Raw genomic sequence first — 19,835 nt, forward strand, 5'->3', positions numbered from 1 at the left:
TAGTATCAACTCTTCAATATTCACCAACATTTATTGGCCACCTACTATGTGCCACGAATTGAGGATACAAAGACTGATAAGATAAGGCCCTATCCTTGATTATCAAACTCTAATTAGAAAGAGAGAGAGATAAAAACTCTATTAAACAAAATATGCTAGCCAAGGACATGTGTTATACGAGAGCTAGGAATAAGGTCCAGTGATGGTGCCGAGTCTGGAATATGCAACTTTTCCACGCAGCTGTCACAGAGAATGAACAGTTTTCCAAACTGACCTAGGTTAGGGAGAGACACATCACTGCAAATAAACAGCAGGGGAAAAAATCTTTTAATAAGACCCACCAAAAAATGAATAGTGGTGGTCTTTCTGTGGTAAGACTGAGATGACTCATTCATTCCCTTAAACAGCTTTTCTGAATTTCCTCATGTTCTCATGAGCGTGTATTTCCTCTAGAGTAGAATTTACCATTTTAGATACACAGACTTGAGTTCCAAGATATAGACTGAGCACGGCGGCAACACTCACCTGGGCTGACACCAGCAGATGGGTCAGGAGAACTATAAGGAGGAGGCACCACTTTTTCTTCTCACAGCCATCAAAAAATACAATGCCCCAGAACACATGCAGCAAGATGATGACCAGCGTCATGAAAGCTGAAAGACAGCCGACCATTAGTGTCACTTCTACAGACATCAGAGCCACTGGGGGCCCTGGCATGTGCACGGATTCTCAGGGTGTCCACCACACCTCAGCGAGAGAGTTTAACACCTCCTGACAGAAACAGGGCCTTGACACACGTTTGCCCACTCAAAAAGCAACACTGCGGAACAGGGGACTGACTGCTACAGCTTCTTGTCTAGAATGTAAACCTGTTCAATAAAAGGTCAACCGAGATCTGGCTTTCAGGCAGCTTCCCTGAGGAATGCAATAAAATTACTGTGATGTCCAGCCCGCTTTTTCCCAATGAGCCTTCTGCATGAGTAAAGAGAGACATTAATGAAAAGGAGTATCTTCTGTTTAAACAAGACTCCTCACTAAAGTGGAATTTTCCCTCGGATCCTTTTGAAAAAGGCCAATGGAAAAATATTAAAATCATGGCCAGGCGCTGTGGCTCAAGTCTGTAATCCCAGCACTTTGGGAGGCCGAGGCAGGCAGATCACCTGAGATCAGGAGTTCGAGACCAGCCTGGCCAAAGTGGTGAAACCCCATCTCTACTAAAAATACAAAAATTAGCCAGGTGTGGTGACACATGCCTGTAATCCCAGCTATTCAGGAGGCTGAGGCAGGAGAATTGAACCCGGGAGGCGGAGGTTGCACTGAGCCGAGATCATGCCACTGTACTCCAGCGTGGGCAACAGAGAAAAAAAAAAAGAAAGAAAAGAAAAATATTTAAAATCATAGTAATTATCTACGATGCTTCTTAAGCAACTGGCACTGAACTTGATGAGCACCACCAGGTTTTTTCTGGGGAATACTATCTCTGTGTGTGTTGTTTGTGTATCCTGTGTGCTGGATAACAGTCTTTATTTAAAGTGGGCAAGCCCTATATGTTCTGCGAAGTTTAACATGGAAAACAAAAAGGCACCTAGATTTCCTCTTTCAGCCACTTAATAAGAAACCATTAACACCCACCAGATTGGCAAAAATTCAAGTCTGACACTCTGTTTCATACTGCTGATAGGAAAACAGTCTAGCATCACAAATTAAAGTGGAATTTGCATCCCCTATTTCACTCCAGCAATTCTGCAGCTAGAGCTACACTCTGAAGCAATTAGTTCTGAAATTAATAGATCACCTGCACCTGGGAACTTGTGAAAAATCCAAATTATGGGGACCCACCGCATACTTCCTGAATCAGAAACAATGGGGTGGGAGCCCAGCAATCCGTGTTTAAACAGCCCTGCAGGTGATTCTGAGACGTGGTCGTTTCAGAGTCATGGCTCTACAGAAACGTACACATCTGCATAAAAAGCATACATAAGTTTAAGTCAGCACTGTCTGTAATAATGAAATATGTCCATCATTACCAGAATGGATAAATCAATCATGCTCTAGTCACACAATGGAACTATATGGTCTACAATATAAATGATCTCAAGAATCTAATGTTATGTAGAAAAGAAAACCATACTGTGGGAAAAATGCGTATTATTTCATTGATACAAATTCTAAAACATGCAAAACAATATTTAAAGACGTAACTTGTGATTAGAGGAAAGAAAGCTGTTACATCTGGTGTAAAAGTGTAATCATTTCAGTAAACGGTGGTAGATATTTTAACTAAAGTAGAAGAGAAATAGTTTCCAAAGTTTTGACGCTATGGCAGTTGAAGCTAAAGCGATGTATTTTAATCCCGGTGATGACCCTGGAAAGGGAAGGCTTCCTGGAGACAGATGGTTGCTGATGGCGGGGAACTGAGACCGCTGAAGATGCCCAGGAGTGCAGTTTAAGTTTTAAAGTTTTTGTGTCAGAAAAGATCAAGGCAGAAACTGACACAAATGGAAACACTCATTTTTTAAAAAAATTATAAAGTATTCATACTCTAAGGGTTTTTCAGAATCTAGATGACAAATGTCAAGAGAAAGCAATGACACCATTAAAGTGTCATCTGTTTGGCAGCTTATGTTTGCCATTCTTTCTGAATATTGATGTTACCAGGGCAGCCCTGATGAAATAACCGGGAAAGGCCCTTAGTTTTTGTTATTTTTTTTTAAACTGTTTTTCTTTAGTTCCTTTATCTATTGGCTCAGCTGCTTAAAGAAGCGAGATGGCGCCAGAGCTTCTTGACCCCTGACCAGATACTAGAGGAAGACCTCGCAAAACCAGCACAAACTGGAACAGGTGACTCCTCTTAACAATGCTAAAACTCCCTCCCCTGAAAGAAAACCCCTGCCATTTCATGTACATGTAATATATGAAGGCGTATGTTCATGAATAGCACCTTCACATCCGGAGTCCCATCCCGCACATGCTAACATTCCTTTCCCGCCCCCCATCTAGTCCCCCTATGACTTCCATTGCTTGGGGAGAAAGTACATTTAGCACAAGAGCTCACCTTCTCTGTTCTCTGGCCAGGGAATAAAACCTGATTGCCTTTTCCAATTGGATGTTCTTTCTTTGTGACCAATACAGAGTGGGGAAAGAAGTGTTTACCAGTGACACTGAGACACAATTATGCTCCTATAGTCAAGGCCTACAGTTCATTTAAAAATGCTCTCATGGGCCGGGCAGGGTGGCTCACACCTGTAATCCCAGCACTTTGAGAGGCTGAGGCGGGTGGATCACGAGGTCAGGATATAGAGACCATCCTGGCTAACATGGTGAAACCCCGTCTCTACTAAAAAAACAAAAAATTAGCTGGGTGTGGTGGCGGGTGCCTGTAGTCCTAGCTACTCAGGAGGCTGAGACAGGAGAATGGCATGAACCCGGGAGGCGGAACTTGCAGTGAGCTGAGATAGTGCCACTGCACTCCAGCCTGGGCGACAGGGCAAAACTCCGTCTCAAAAACAAAACAAAACAACAACAACAATAAAAACGCTCTCACAGAATTTTCAGTCTATTCTTGTCCAAAAGAGCATTACTGTGAGCTTTAGGCAAGCATCATCAAGACATCATTAGCCCTGACCTTTCTTCCAAATTCTAGGTCCATATTTTTTGGTCCTTCTTACTAAGAAGTCTGATGGATTGACGTTGCCTCCAAAGTCCAGTCCATACATCTCAGACTAGCATTCAAGGACCTCTACAATCTACACCCCAGTTACCCTGACATCATATTCTCTACTGTCTTCAACTGCATCCTATGGAAGAAAACCAGAACTCTTCTTCACTCTGTCTATACCTCTGGTTTTCTTTTTTCTTTTAAATAGATTATCCCTTTTGTCTGAAGACTCTGCCCCTCAGCACCACCCCTCCCCATTTCATCACATCTGAATCTTACTTTTATTTATGATCCAGTACAAATGCCATCTTTCCTCAGTAAAGTCTTTCCTAACACCTATCCTTCTCCTTTTTTTTTTTTTTTTTTTTAAACATTCAACACACAACACACATCTGCTGAGCACCTAGACAGCCTGGCCTGAAGATTACATATATTATCTTTAGAGTCAGACGGTTCTGAGTTAGAATCCCAGCTCCACTGTGTGGCTTTGACAAGCTATTTAACCTCTCTGAGCTTCCATTTCCTTTATTTTTAAAATAGGGATAATACCACATAGGGCTGTTACAAGGAAAAATAGTGCTTGGCAAACTACAACTTTTTAATACGTGGTAGCTACCATGTGCTATGGTCTACAGATTCAAAGACGAATAAGCCAGGATTCTCAGTGAGACGCACTATCAGGTGGGAAAGTGAGACAGCAGCCAGCAATGACCACATGTATCCAAGTCTCCTGGGTACTTGACTATGTATTAAAAATGCATTCCTGGCCAGGCTCAGTGGCTTACGCCTATAATCCCAGCACTTGGGAGGCTGAGGTGGGCAGACCACTTGAGCCTAGGAGTTTGAGACCAGCCTGGGCAACGTAAGGAGACCCTGTCTCTACGACAAACAAAAATTAGCCAGGTGTGACGGTGTGCGGCTATAGTCTCAGCTACTCAGGAGGCTGATGTGGGAGGATTACCTGAGCCCAGGGAGGTGGAGGCTACATGATCGTGCCACTGCACTCCAGCCTGGGTGAAATGCTAGACCCTGTCTCAAAAAAATAAATAAAAAATAAAAACAAAAATGCATTTCTCTTCATTCTTGCAGATTATTTCTTCCTCTGACTTTGTATTACTCTTACATTTATTTTCTTCCTCCCCTCTTTCATCAATCCACATAACAAGTATGTACGCAGTGGCCAGTACGGGCCAAGCACTTTCTAGCCACTGGGACTATTACAACGCATGACACACAGTCTCATAGAACCTTTCCCCATCCTTTCAGTTCACCATATTATTAACACAATATCCAGAGGAGATCCCTTGGACATGTATTAAAATATTGTGCTATGTTCATACTCGACTCATTTATGCAGCCAGCACTTATTTCTGGGTGGCTTTGATGGTCATCACAGCCTTTACTATCACGATGTGCTATGTTAGAATGTTGGGATTACTCCTTCTTCCCTCTGCAGTTGGTTAAGAGGTCCAACAGAAACAGACCTGGATATCTGCATTATTCTGCCACATACATGTGGCTACAGCTACATACATCCTATTTAAACCCTTCTCATTAGTAAATGGAACAAATTCCAGCTAGTAATGAAAATCTGCTAACAGTATCTCTAGAGTACAACCTTTTAATTACTAAACCTTTCTCAGTTAATGTTCCTAAATATAAAACTCTAAAAGTCCTTCAGTAAATCTAACCCCCAAATTTGCTTTGTTCTAATATTCTTTTTGTTTGTTTGTTTGTTTGTTTCTGAGACAGGGTCTCAACTCTGTCACCCAGACTGGAGTGCAATGGTGCAATCATAGCTCACTACAGCCTTGACTTCTCAGGGCTCAGGTAATCCTCCCACCTCAGCCTCCTGAGTAGCTGGGACTACAGGTGTGCCCCACCAGGCCTGACTACTTTTTTTCTGTTCTAAGTAGAGACAGGGTTTTGCCATGTTGCCCAGGCTGGTCTCAAACTCCTGGGTTCAGGCAATCTGCCCACCTCAGCTTCACAAAGTGCTGGGATTACAGGCTTGAGCCATAATGCCCAGCCTATTCTCATATTCTTAAGCCAAAAAAACTTCCCTAAGTTAATCATAAGAATATCAACATTAGTTTATAACCCAGATTAATAAAAGGAGCTTCCATAATTTTTAATGTTGTAATACATTAGTCAGAAAGTGGAATAATTCTAACCAGTACTGTATATCAGTTTGTGACAAGGGTAGCTGTCTAGTTGATAACGGACTTCCTCTTCTAATAATCTTCTAGGTCAAAGTGTCTTGGGAATGAATATTTCTAACCTATTTCTAAGCAAAATGTTTCAGTGTTATCTTCAAGAAACAGCTTTTACAGTCGGGGGAGTGGTGGCTCACGCCTGGGAGGCTGAGGTAGGGGGATCACCCGGTCAGGAGATCAAGACCATCCTGGCTAACATGGTGAAACCCCTCCTCTCCTAAAAATACAAAAAATTAGCCAGGCGTGGTGGCGCACGCCTGTAGTCCCAGCTACTCGGGATGCTGAGGCAGGAGAATCGCTTGAGCCAGGAGGCAGAGGTTGCAGTGAGCCGAGATGGCACCACTGCATTCCAGCCTGGGCGACAGAGAGACTCCGTCTCAAAAAAAAAAAAAAAAGAAAAGAAAAGGAACATTTACTATTTGGCTCTTTCACCCTTCCTGAATATACCCCAAATGTTCTAACACACAGATTCATAAGTACCCTCATTTTCGCACGTGTTCCTTTCCCTCATTCCTGATACCTATTTTTCTGTCTGTGCAAAGCTAATGGCCTACGACAGCAATTGCGTCTAATGCTGGCTTCCTGCCAGCACAGAAATTGCTATCACCTGGCTTCCCTAACACAGGCAGGGGATCTCTAACTAGGTCAAAGCCAGCCAAAGGCTGCTGCTAGGTGGTGGCAGCCACAGACAAAGGAGGACTTCCAAGGCCAAAGCTCAGCCGCAGCTGCCCAGAGGCAGGATGCGAAGATCCATGGGCTTTTGGCTTCTTTTTCTAAGTAGGAGAAAGGTCAGGGGCTTCAGGGTTCTGTGAAGCAGGAGACATTCCTTTATCCATCCTGGCCACAGAAACTCTCTAGACTCTTGGGAGATCCCCCAGTCAGCTGGCACGAGTGAGATTCGGGCCCCAGAGCTGAACGAATGCTTTTGAAAATGACTTTCCCTAACGGGGATTTAACTTAACATTTTTGTTTTAAAGAATGTAAGAGAATTCTGTGGCCTGATTTATTGTAATATAGATATAGATTACTAATCAAATAACCTTCTCTAAGATATTATTTTAATGTTTAAAGTCCCCCTAGAAAATGCTGAAGAATGATGAAACACTCTCCTCAAATTAGCTCATCACTGTGCAGTCCGCCTTGGGAGGTTTGCTAGAAACTGTCTGATCCCATCCTCTACGCAGTGAAGAAAACCCACACAGTCCACTTCACATACTTCCAATCTCGCTTCATTAAATGGCCACTATGAGAAAGTTCCTTCTTAAACTGAACCCAAATCTGCCTTAACTCAGTAGTGATTTCAACTGGGATGATTTGGCCCATAGGGGGAATATGTCAATGTCTGTAGACATTTTGGGTTAGCACCACTTGGGGACGGAGTGCCTGGGCATCTAGTGGGCAGAGGCCAGGGATGCTGTTAAACACCCCACAACACACGTCAGCTCCCAACCAAAAATCATCTGACCCCAGATGTCAATAGTGGTGAGGTTGAGAAACCCTGCTCTAACTCCCGCTCACTGATCCTGAGAGGGCTCTTTGAAGAAACACAAGTCAACAATTTTTTCCTATATGTAGCACATTAAAAAACATTTGAAACTCCCTGCAGCAGCCAGCTACTGTCACAAAAATGCTGCAAAACAACAACAACAACAACAAAAAAAAGCAGGCCTAAACTCACAGGCTAGAGCTGCCATTGGGATCATGAGGTCCAAGGCAGCCTGGAGCATAAGCCCCTAACGGGGGACCTGCCTTCAGGCAGCTGGCAATGGATACAGGCTCTCCGGATTCTATTACTTTCTAGTAATGCTTCATTGACTTCACAAAACTAATTAATTTCTATGTTTGTCTCTGGCCTAGAATAGTTTCAGCAAAATCAGATTTACCATTTCTTTAAATGTTTGCTCCAAACAAGCTCTCAAACCTGATCTATGCCATTTATAAAGCAAAACTAAGCCCATAAGACCTTGGATGAAGATTTAAACGGAAATTGCAGGTAAGGTTTACAGACGGATTGGATGCGAGTTATGAGAGAAAAGGTGAAGAATCAGGAAATATTCTAAGAAATAACTGAGCACCTGGAAGGATGGAATTTCATCAACTGAGATGAGGAAGGTTGTAGGAGTGCACCATTTTAAAGATCTTATTCCACTGCCTTCCAGAACTTCTGATAAGAAGTCAGCAGTATTTAAAATTGTTGTTCCATGGCTCATGCCTGTAATCCCAGCACTCTGGGAGGCCAAGGCGGGCGGATCACGAGGTCAGGAGATAGAGACCATTCTGGCTAGCACGGTGAAACCCCGTCTCTACTGAAAAATACAAAAAATTAGCTGGGCGTGGTGATGGGCACCTGTAGTCCCAGCTGCTCAGGAGGCTGAGGCGAGAGAATGGCGTGAACCCAGGAGGCGGAGCTGGCAGTGAGCCAAGATCGTGCCTCTGCACTCCAGCCTGAGTGACACAGTGAGACTCCATCTCAAAAAAAAAAAATGTTGTTCCTTTGAATGTAGGGAAACAGTCCCACTAGAGGTGAAAAAGTAGCTTACCACCTGAAACAAAGGACTTTGATCTCAAGAAATATACTCAAGTATAAGTCTTCGGTGAAGGTTTAGAATAATGATAAAAGGCAGTAGAATCCAATAAATCTACCCATTAAAGTAAACCTCAAAGTTGATTAATTCCTCCAAAGAAATAAGAGATTTCCAAACATTTATGCAAATAAGTTTGTTTCTAGGAAATAGTGTTAGAACACTGCACAGTAAGTGAAACACATTACAATTCCCCTAGAAGCGGGGCAATGCAGGAACCCTGATGTGAACATTCCAACTCTCTTTAGCAGAGCTGTGGAAAGGTAGAAAAGCGAACTGGTACAAGTGGTCCCGGTACTAAAGAGCATCTTTGGTAAGAAGTGGGCATGGAGTAAGTTGATAAATGCTGGGATTCCCAGCCCAACTTCCCAGCATAGCCATGGAGCTGCAGGGGATCAAGCTGAGGTTGCTGGGGAGGGCCAGACTGAGCAATAAAGTTGGAAATAGTGGGGGTTTTTTCCCTTTCAAATTATAAATATTAGATGTAATGAATAAAATATATATTCCTGTGAGGCTGAATGAAGAGTGATGATACCATACTGGATGATGTTTTAAAAATGTGACGTTTGTCTCACGCAATCATATTTATAGGACAGTAACCTGTAATACAGTATCCTGTTCATCATGGCTACAAAAAAAAAAAGTCCGTGAAATTCATTGAAGAAAAAGAAACAAAACCCCCAAAACACCGAAAATTAAAAGCAGCAGTGGCTAGGTACAGCATTTCAGGAGGTTGAGGCAGGAGGATCACTTGAGCCCAGGAGTTCAGGACCAGCCTGGACAACACAGTGAGACCCCATCTCTACAGGAAAAAAAAAAAAATAGTTGAGTTTAGTGGCACGTGCCTGTGGTCCCAGCTACTTGAGAGGCTAAAGTGGGAGGACTGTTTGAGTCTCAGAGGTCAAGGCTGCAGTGAGCCATGATCATACCACCCGACTCTAGCCTGGGCGACACAGCATGACCCTGTCTCAAAACATAAATAAATAGGTCACACTTTGGAAGGCCGAGGTGAATGGATCATGAGGTCAGGAGTTCGAGAGAAGACTGACCAATATGGCAAAACCCTGTCTCTACTAAAAATACAAAAATTAGCTGCGCAAGGTGGCGTGCACCTGTAATCCCAGCTACTCAGAAGGCTGAGGCAGGAGAATCGCTTGAACCCGGGAGGCGGAGGTTGCGATGAGCCAAGATCGCGCCACTGCACTCTAGCCTGGGCAACAGAACAAGACTCCATCTCAAAAAAAAAAAAGAAGAAGAAGAAGAAAAATAATAGCCAGGCGTGGTGGTTCACGCCTGTAATCCCAGCACTTTGGGAGGCTGAGGCAGGCAGATCACCTGAAGTCAGGAGTTCAAGAACAGCCTGGCCAACATGGTGAAACCCAGTCTCTACTAAAAACACACAAAAATTAGCCAGGTGTGGTGGCAGGCGCCTATAATCCCAGCTACTGGGGAGGCTGAGGCATGAGAATCACTTGAACCCGGGTGGCAGAGGTTGCAGTGAGCCGAGACCACACCACTGCACTCCAGCCTGGGTGACAGAGTGAGACTCCGTCTCAGTAAAAAAAAAAAAAAAAAAAAAAAAAGAAAAGTAAAATAAAACAAAATAAATAAATAAAAATAAAGGCAGCAGTGGCTGATGAAAATAAGGACCGTTTTACCCATGAAGAAGAAACAAGGTCTACAGAGAATGGAGAAGTGCAAGTCATTCAACTGCACCAAAAGGGAGTCAGCAGAGCCTAGCCATTCATCCGTGGGAAGAGAAATCAGTGATTCAGGGTGGCCTGAAATATACCTAGGAGAGCCATCAAGTCTTACAGCCCCAGCCCATGTCATTCTTTCAGCCAGAGACTGTGAAGCAATACACTGAGCTGCCTGCTTACACATTGCCTGTGATGTGCGCATTTCATAATGTATCACAAGCTGCTAGAGTCTATGATAGGTCTTATCTATTTAATGAAAATGCATTCCAAAAAGTACAATTTTCTATTCTCAGTTATTTTAGCAGCTTGAAGGAAAGACTTACACTATTGATATAAAGAAAACAAGCCAGGCGTTGTGGCTCACACCCTATAATCCCAGCACTTTGGGAGGCTGAGGCAGGAGGACTGCTTGAGGCCAGGAGTTTGGGACTAGCCTGAGCAGCATAAGGAGACCCCCATCTCCACAAAAAATACAAAAATTAGCTGGGCATAGCAGCACATGCCTGTGGTCCTAGCTACTTAGGAGGCTGAGTGGGAGGAACACTTGAGCCCAGGAGTTCAAGGCTATAGGGAGCCAAGGTCATTAACACTGCATTCCAGCCTGAGTGACAGAGCAAGACCTTATCTCTTAGAAAAAGAGAGAGAGAGAAAAGAAAGCAGATAATGAAAAATACATATTCGATGATATATACAGCATATCGAGTATCACTATATCATAAACAGTAGCAGCTGTGACAACTTATAAGACATTAAGATTCTAATGAAATCATAAAAGGATAAGAATTGCAGGTTACAACCTACTGTTAATTGTTTTTTCTGTATCATTAAGACATGTTATACTTTCTCTACCACTTTGGAATTTGGCATTGTACGTATTAAGATAGTCTTGCTTACAAAGAGCTTTCAGTCAAGAGTCTAAACTTTAACAAACTGCCACACTGTAGAGATTATCCTTAAAATATTATGAATAGAAAAGTGAACAAAAAGTAAAAATTGTATTGGGTTACAATAACAAAAATTTATTCTCATGCTCACAGGTCTAAAGGCTGACTGTGCATTGCTGATAAAGGCTGGGCTCAGCTGGAAAACTCTGCTGCAAGCTCCTGGGTTGGGCCCTGTGTGGCTCTGGGTGTATTCATTCAAGGATTCGGGCATTAACTTTCCAAGGTATGTTCTTCTCATGGCACCAGAGTCCAAGAAGGAAGGTCCAATCATGCAAATACTTTTTAAGCCTCTAACTTACATCATATCCACTAATTGGCCAGTTCAAGTCACGTGATTGAGCTCAAAGTCAAAGGGTGGAAAAGGACACTCCAGCCACCATGAGACCAAGCATGTGTGTGGATGTATTATTACAGGAAACGACAAATAGGGACAAAAACAATCTCCCACATTCCTCTTTTATTTTCTTCAAGCTCAGTATTTTTCTTTCTTCAGTCATATCCCACAGGCTGCGGCTTCTAGATCTTCTACCACACTGACAACATTCTTTCTATATGAATTTTATTCCTTCAGTATTCCCGTTAAATCACAACGCGTGGAACAATGCAACACTCCACATGTGGTATGACCCGTATTGGTTTTCCCTAGTGAAAGGTTTAGTGGCTAAAGTTTAAAACCTTGCCTAGGTTTTAAGTGCACTATCTAGAAAATATAATAGAAATGAAATGGTCTGGGGAATTTTAAAAAACAAAATGGTCAGCTGTTCTTTTCTACTACATACTAGCTAAAGACATTTTTTCTTCTAAAGCATAAGGGAGGTAATTGAGAATGAAAAACCCAGGTTCTATATAATGCTAGAAAAATTATCTTTACTCTGAATTCTGTTTTCTCATCTCAAGTGCTAAATTCTCCACCTTAATAATATTCTTAGACCACTTTAGAGTTTATAAAGCACTTAAATACATATTCTCTAAATTAATTTCATTTAATTCTCAACAACTCTGAGCGAGGCATTATTTCTGCCCTTCCTGAAAGATCAGGAAATTGAAGATTAGATGGAAGGACAAGGCTGCCTTTGCCCTGTGAACAATACTGCTGTTACCTCCAGGCCTGGAGGAAAGAGGCCTCTTCCTTCTGCCTGGAACATCTTTTCCTGACAACCCCTTTCTTTGCCTGCCTAGCTATCATTCACCCTTTAAGTAAATCTCTACTCATCATGGCACTTCCTCCATAAGCTGTGCCTGGCTTTCATTTTTCTGTAAGTTATTTATTGAGTGCCATCTAGAAACAAAGGACTCCACAAGATGCTGGGGCCACAGCAGTAAACAATACAGATGTCATCCTTGCTCTTGCATGGCTTAGCACCTGACTGGAGAGAAAAGACATTCAACAAATAACTATACCAGTACTTAATCACGCCTGTGATAAATGTTGCAAAGGCAAGGTACTGTGGCCTAGGAGCATGGGTGAAAGCCTGTCCTTTGTGCCTCATGGCTCTTCCTCATTTCACTGTAGCACTGATCATGCTTTATTGTAACGAGCTGTTGGTCTTTATTCCCCACTATGAATGGACGTTATGCATGGTAACTGGGCTCTATTTTCATAGCTTGGTGTAACTCCTTTAGACTAAAAACACTTAATAATGATTTATGGAATGAGTGATTCAATAATCAAATGGACTTGTCCAAAGTACTAAATTAATGAGCCAGGATAAGATTCAAACCTAGGATTCCAATTCCCATACTTTTGTCTCTATACAAAATTACCAAGAAATGGTAATGATTCTAGTAAAATGTAATGCTAGCCTACAACATAACCACAAATAAAAAAGAAGTAACCTATACATAAACATTATTTATAAACTATGCCTGTTTGTAACATAAGAGCCTATGTACATACAGGTTTCATATAGTATGGATCTTATTAACACACGCTAGTACAGACAGATATATACTACAGACTGAATATGCCTCATCTGAAATGTTTGGGACCAGAAGTGTTTCAAATTTTCAAATATTTGTGCATATATATATATATATGACGAGATATTTAGGAGATAAGACTCAAGTTTAAACATGAAATTATTTTTTCTCTTTTCCTCTTGAAACAGGGTGTCCCTCTGTTACTCAGGCTGGATTGCAGTGGGACGATCACAGCTCACTGCAGTCTCAACCTCTCGGGCTCAAGTGATTCTCCCACCTCGGCCTCCTGAGTAGCTGGGACCACGGGTGTGCGCCACCACACCCAGCTAAGTTTTTTAATTTTTAGTAGAGACAAGGTCTCGCTATATTGCCCAGGTTGGTCTCAAACTCCTGAGCTCAATTGATTCTCCTGCCTTGGCTTCCCAAAGTGTTGGGATTACAGGCATGAGCCACCACACCTGGCGAAAACATGAAATTCATTTACATTTCATATATACCTGATATACATAGGCTGAAGGTAATTTTACACAATATTTTTAATAATTTTCTGAATGGAACAGTTTTTTCTTGTTCTGACCGTGATCCATCACATAAGATTAGGTATGAAATTTCCTACTTGTGGCTTCATGTCAGTGAAGGAAGTTTTGGATATTGGAGCATTTTTGGATTTTGGAGTCTGGGATTAAAAATGCTCAATCTGTAAATAGTGACCCTACATTCCTTATTTATTCTGAGTACTATTTAGGCATTTGTAGTGGAGTATGCTAAACATATAAAGTTACAGATTTACCTGGCAAAAATGACTTGTATCTAAATAAATGGTAATGACAAGTAGTTACAAACAACATAAATACAATAAATATAAATTTGGGGATCTTATTTTTAAATGTAATACAAATTAATTTCTCAAATTCATAATTCAAAGTTTATGCTTCAAAGAATGATGTTGTAACAGTAAGAAACTCGCACATGATAAAACAACACTGTTCTATCATTCTATAGATACAAATTTATAACATAGCCAGTCTGCCATCCTAACTTGGCTAAAGACATTAAGATAGCTTATTGAATATTGAATTTTTCCTTTAATTCCTAGAAATTACAAATACAATCCCCAAACTCTTTCTTTTACTACCAAAAGAATCATTTTAAATGTCTTACAAAAACAGCCTAGGTCACTAAAGGGAATTAGCACCATCTAGTGAACAAAGCTGGCAAAACTTGTATATCAAAAGAAAACTGTAGCAGGGAGAGCCGTGTGTTAACTGCATAAGAAAACAGAAAACAAAACGGTAGCACTAACACCCCTTATAATTATGTTTTATTAATGTATATCGGGTTCTAACAGACTTTACTAATACTACATTTGTTTTAAAGATCTAACACTCAGTATAATCAATCCTTAACACATTTGCCAGAAGTATTCCAATGATGAAATGTTCAAAACAAAGATAATTTGCTATGTTGGAAGCATCATTAAATAAGTAACGACCTATTAACACACTTTCTTGTCCTCTAACTTGCAGCCAGATTTAAAGGGCCTTGACTTTATCCTGCAGGTCCTGAAAAGGCAAACCATCTTTGTAACACGGAAGATTAGTTTGGTAGTTGCATACAGGATTCACATGGGAAATGTGTCGAGGAAAGACTAACCAGTTGAGGGCAGATGCTGGTAAGCCAGAGAGGAGATGTCAAGGCCTGAACTGAAATGGAAACAAAGGGTCTACTGAGAACAGTGAATGAGCATCCACTGGGCTTGGGGATCACCATGACATTCAGCATGCCTTTAAACTATTGGAGAAATTTTTTTTAAATCGGTCCTACCTCTTTCTATCTTTTCTATTATTACCTTAAACTGTTACTGGAATGCTCACTCACATTTTTTTTTCTCTTATTCCCGTATTAGAGGGTAAACTCCCTGAGGAGTTTTAGCATAGATGCTATTAAAAGAATATACAAATCATGATGTGAACTCAGTTATTTCAATGGCGTAACTGTTGTGGAAACGACTAAAAATACAGTGGGTATCTTCCCCCTATTTTTAAAAGAGTCTTCTTGTGGAACGTAGAAGAAATCTACATTAATTATGTACACTGCCAGCTCTCAAATTTGTAATCACTGCATCATGATGACAATTTTTAGCTCGTGGATGAAAAAGCAATTTGAAATGAGTCGGTCCTTTTCGCTGCATCGTTTGGATGAAATGATCAACTCATCTATTATCCCATTTTTCCTCTCAATTTCAAGATTACATTATACTGCCTGTTCCCACAAAAGGCACCACAATGACAATTACAGATTAAGGCTTCTACTGAAGATAACATCAAATCATAAAAACCAAAAAGAGCACATGGCCTTTAAAAATCCACTTCTAACATTTCAATTATACAGCAACATTGTTAGTACAGCAAAATAAAAATAAATTTAATGCAAGCTGAATTCCACTCTAAAATTCTAAAACACTCTAACCAAAATTTTTATTTTCCCAAGTCTTTTACTTCACAGTGCCTCAGGTATTTCGCCTTTAAAAGACATAACATAAATTCCTATTCACTGGAATTCCTAAGCCAGTGAACTCCAATAAGAATGATCATTTAGACTAGAAGCCTGAATGTTGACAGCTATGAGAGACATACCTGAATAAAGGAAGAACTGAGGAGAATCTCCATGAATGCCGACTGTGCCTGGCCCCAAGGAGTCAGACAGGGTATTCACAAAGGAAAATACTCCACTCATGATTCCAAAGCCCAAGCCAGAAACTAAACAGGAAGAAAAACGTTGTTAACTCTTTTCCTGTCAAGATTTCAAGTCAAATTTCCAAGGACTAGTTAATATAAAGTGTGTTGGAGGGGAAAGGGTGCTTATGTTCTGCCTGAAGCAGCAGACAGCTGGCTCTGGAAAGGCATGCGCTTGGCTAAATGACGAATCGGAGAGGGAAGGGGGAAGAGGAAAGGAAATGAATGGCAGAATGCAGCAGAGTCATGAAAAAGGGGAGAAAAGGGTCTAGAAAGGCACAGAAGAAACAGTTGAGACAGAGGATACAACACCAAAACTCTGGCTTTACTTAATGATAACAGAGTCTTCAGAGTCAAGTTTGATGGCTTAGAACTGAAATTGAGTGTAAAGGGGAACGATGTATTCCTGAGCCCAACTGGGGAACCTGGATCCAATCTTAAACATAATTCTCAAAGTATAATATGCAGAGATATTAACTGCTTTAATATGAAGACTACTCCTAGAACAGTCAAAGTAAGATTCGGAGAAAGTAACAGTTTCATCACTTAGAAAATCTTAGTTAGGGTACATATACATTAAAAATCTAACTTTCAAACCTGGTTAATATATAACGGACATACAGGTAAGGGTCACTTGTAATCCTTTCATTTACAAAAGGAACCTGGAAGCCGGGGATAATAAGCAATTCCGTACACCAATAGGCCAAGGCAGTAATAAAAAACTACTTGAACTCTACAAAGATACAAAAGATACAAGTGACTTTTAGGCCAAGTCTGATTTGTTTGCCTTAATGAAACCATGTGTTTCTAACTTACCATAGGCCAGCAGTCGCATAGAGGGCGCTGTCTCACCTGGGTTTATAGTCTTCAAACCCTCACTGGCTTTTCTAAAATAAAACCACACATGTAATTAAGAAGAAAAAAAAAAGGGCAATATATCAGAAAAGTCCAACAAGATACTTCAAACCCAGATACTCACTGAGGCTTTGCATCAGGTTATACTTTAAATCTATAATTTATTTAAACAAAACCCAGCAAATTTTCAATGAACTAAAATCAACCAAAATGAACAACTAATTTTTACCTTTTGACATTCGCATCAAAGAATAAGAAAAATATAAGTAAACAAGCCATCAGGAATTGAATTTAAAAAGATAAAAACCACAAAACTTTCAACTGCTTTCTGAACTCAGCAAATATTTAATTCAATATCCTGTGGGATCTACCACTCTGATTTTTTTTTTCCCTTCCCAAAGTACTCTATCATTATTCCTGCTTTGTTGGCACTTTGTTCTATCTTCTACCAGGACTATACTTGCTCTGCCACCCTCCCTTGTACCTTCCACTCTGTAGAACCTAAACTACCCTCATCCTTCAGAGTCCACTTCAGGCAGCAATTTGTTAAAGAAGCTGCCTCTACCAATGGTTGGTAATCACTAATCTCTCCTTATTCTTAAATCCTGTAATACCGATGGTCTGAACTCTCACATGAGTATTTAATCATATGATCTTCTGATTCTAAAACATTTTACATATTTGTTTTATATCACAAATATGTAAATAAGGCTTCAAGGGAGAAAGTGATCTTATACTTTTGTTGTGTCTTGCAGAATACAATGCTACCCTCAGAATAGGAGATAAATGAACCCTTGAATGAAAGAATAGAATACTGCTTAAGAGAAAATAATCTTCAGCCGAGCATGGTGGCTCAGCACTTTGGGAGGCCAAGGCAGGAGGATCACTTGCATCCAGGGAGTTCGAGACCAGCCTGGGCCACACAGCAGGACCCTGTCTCTACAAAAAATAAAATAAAATAAAGAAATGATCTTCAGAGTGATCTTATGCACGCTTCTGTTGTGGCCAATTTATAAACTTACCATGAGTGCCACGCAGATATGTTAGGAATGCTAGGTCTGGCTGGTCAATTCTACCAGCATCACTATTACCAATTCTTGTTGGCGAGAAAACTGCAATAATGTAAGATCCTGACTCAAAGAATATTTAAATTATATTTACTACAAAGTATACTTAAGGCAACAAAAGAACCAAAACACTTATGACTTTTTAGCAAATGTTGAAACAAGACAGATTAACTCTAAGAATAGACAATTAAATTAACCAGAACATACTTATTTTCTGGGCATTATGTTATTTTAAATTCAGGGTATGGATATTCATTACAGTCAGCTTATTCATTACAAAAAATATAAATATCATTGATTACATTAAGGCAATGTAGAATTCAACCAAAATAAGAATAAGCCTAGGGAAGAGGGTGCTTTTCTAGTCTCAAAAGAAACCATCTGCCATTTTGGTGCTCTCCATCCGGAAGTGTTTGGTAGTGAGGACATGAGCCAGAAATTTAAGTGACCACCTTCTTTCTCTGAAGCAGTAACCAACTAAAATGTCCAATTTTCCTAAATAAAATAAACTTACCCCTCATAGTGATATTGCTAAAAGCAAATTAAAGATTATGGGACACATATATAGTAAAAAGCTCTGTCAACAAATATATCAATAGAGTAGAATCAAAAAATTTGGGAGGATTTCTGTTTTCTATAAATTCCTCAATAATAAATAAAAGACTTGTGTCCACGTGGACACAAAGCAGGGAACCACAGACACTGGGGCCTAGTTGAGACTGGAGTGGGAGGAGGGAGAGGATCACCATTTACCCAAGTAACAAACCTTCACGTGTACCCTTGAATCTAAAAGTTAATAAAATACAGTTATGTATTGCATAGCAACATTTCAGTCAACAATGGACTGCACATAACAATGGTAGTTGTTATTATAATGGAGCCAAACAATCCCTTTTGCCTAGTGACATCATAATGTTGTAGCACAATGCATCACTCCTGTGTTTGTGGTGATGTTGGTGTAAACAAACCTACTGCACTGCCAGTCATAAAAAGCACACAGCACACACTGGCCAGGTGCAGTGGTCCACGCCTATAATCCTAGCATTTTGGGAGATAAAGGCAAACAAGTCACTTGAGCCCAGGAGTTTGAGACCAGCTTGGGCAACATGGTGAATCCCCATCTCTACAAAAAATACAAAAATGAGCCAGGTGTGGTGGCATGTGCCTATAGTCCTAGCTACCTGGGAGGCTGAGGTGGGAGGATGGCTTGAGCCAAGGAAGTGGAGGCTGCAGTGAGCTGAGACTGCACCACTGCACTCTAGCCTGGGCAAGAGAGAGAGAGGCCCTGTCTTAAAAAAAAAAAAAAAAAAACACATAGCACATACAATTATGTACAGTATATAATACTTCATAATGATAACAAACAACTGCTAATGCTTTTTGTAAAAAAAAACAACAACAAAGTTAAAAGACTTACACTTCTCTATTTCAAAACTTACTACAAAAGTAAAGTACTCAAGACCATCTGATACTGGTGTAAGGGCAGACACACAGATTAACAGAATAAAATTGACAGCCCAGAAATAAACCTTTATATTTATAGTCAATTGATTTTCAAGAAGAGTGCAAGATGATTCAACAAGGAAAGAAAGATGGTCTTTTTAATAAATGGTGATGGAACCACTAGATAATCACATACAAAAGAATGAGGGTGGACCCTTAACTTACACCATGTATAAAAACTAAAATGAGTGAAAAGTCCAGCTGTAAGAGCTAAAACTATGGAACTGTTAGAAGAATACATAGGTGTTAAGTCTTTATGACCGTGGGTTGAGTAATGGTTTCTCAAATACAAACACCTAAACCACAAGCAACAAAAGGAAAAGTAAACAGATGAACCTCAACAAAATTAAAAACTTTGATGCTATAAAGGACACTATCAAGAAAGTGAAAAGACAACACAGATGGGAGAAAATATTTGCAAATCATATTTGAAAAAGGACTTATATCTACAGAACTCTTACAACTCAATAATAAAAAGACAAATAACCCAATTTAAGAGATAAACTGTCTGGGCATGGTGCCTCACACCTGCAATACCTGCATTTTGGGAGGCCGAGGTGGCGGGTCGCTTGAGCTCAGGAGTTCGAGACCAGCCTGGGTGACATAGGGAGACTATGTCTCTACCAAAAAAATACAATTAGCTGGGTGTGGTGGC

General features: G+C 40.5%; 1 protein-coding gene across 1 annotated transcript in view; it reads right to left on the reverse strand.

Annotated features, from left to right (window-relative positions):
• The window catches only part of APH1B (aph-1 homolog B, gamma-secretase subunit), a 30,980-nt gene that overhangs the window by 4,939 nt on the left and 6,206 nt on the right, over positions 1-19,835 (reverse strand). Inside the window, exons 3-5 of the mRNA XM_033189844.1 lie at positions 16,572-16,642; positions 15,657-15,779; positions 526-653 (exon numbers count right to left, since the gene is read on the reverse strand). Of these exons, the coding sequence (XP_033045735.1) occupies positions 526-653; positions 15,657-15,779; positions 16,572-16,642 (322 nt within the window). The remainder of the gene's footprint in view (positions 1-525; positions 654-15,656; positions 15,780-16,571; positions 16,643-19,835) is intronic.

Source organism: Trachypithecus francoisi, unplaced genomic scaffold (assembly GCF_009764315.1).
Source record: "Trachypithecus francoisi isolate TF-2019V2 unplaced genomic scaffold, Tfra_2.0 Lachesis_group3, whole genome shotgun sequence".
NCBI lineage: Eukaryota > Metazoa > Chordata > Mammalia > Primates > Cercopithecidae > Trachypithecus > Trachypithecus francoisi.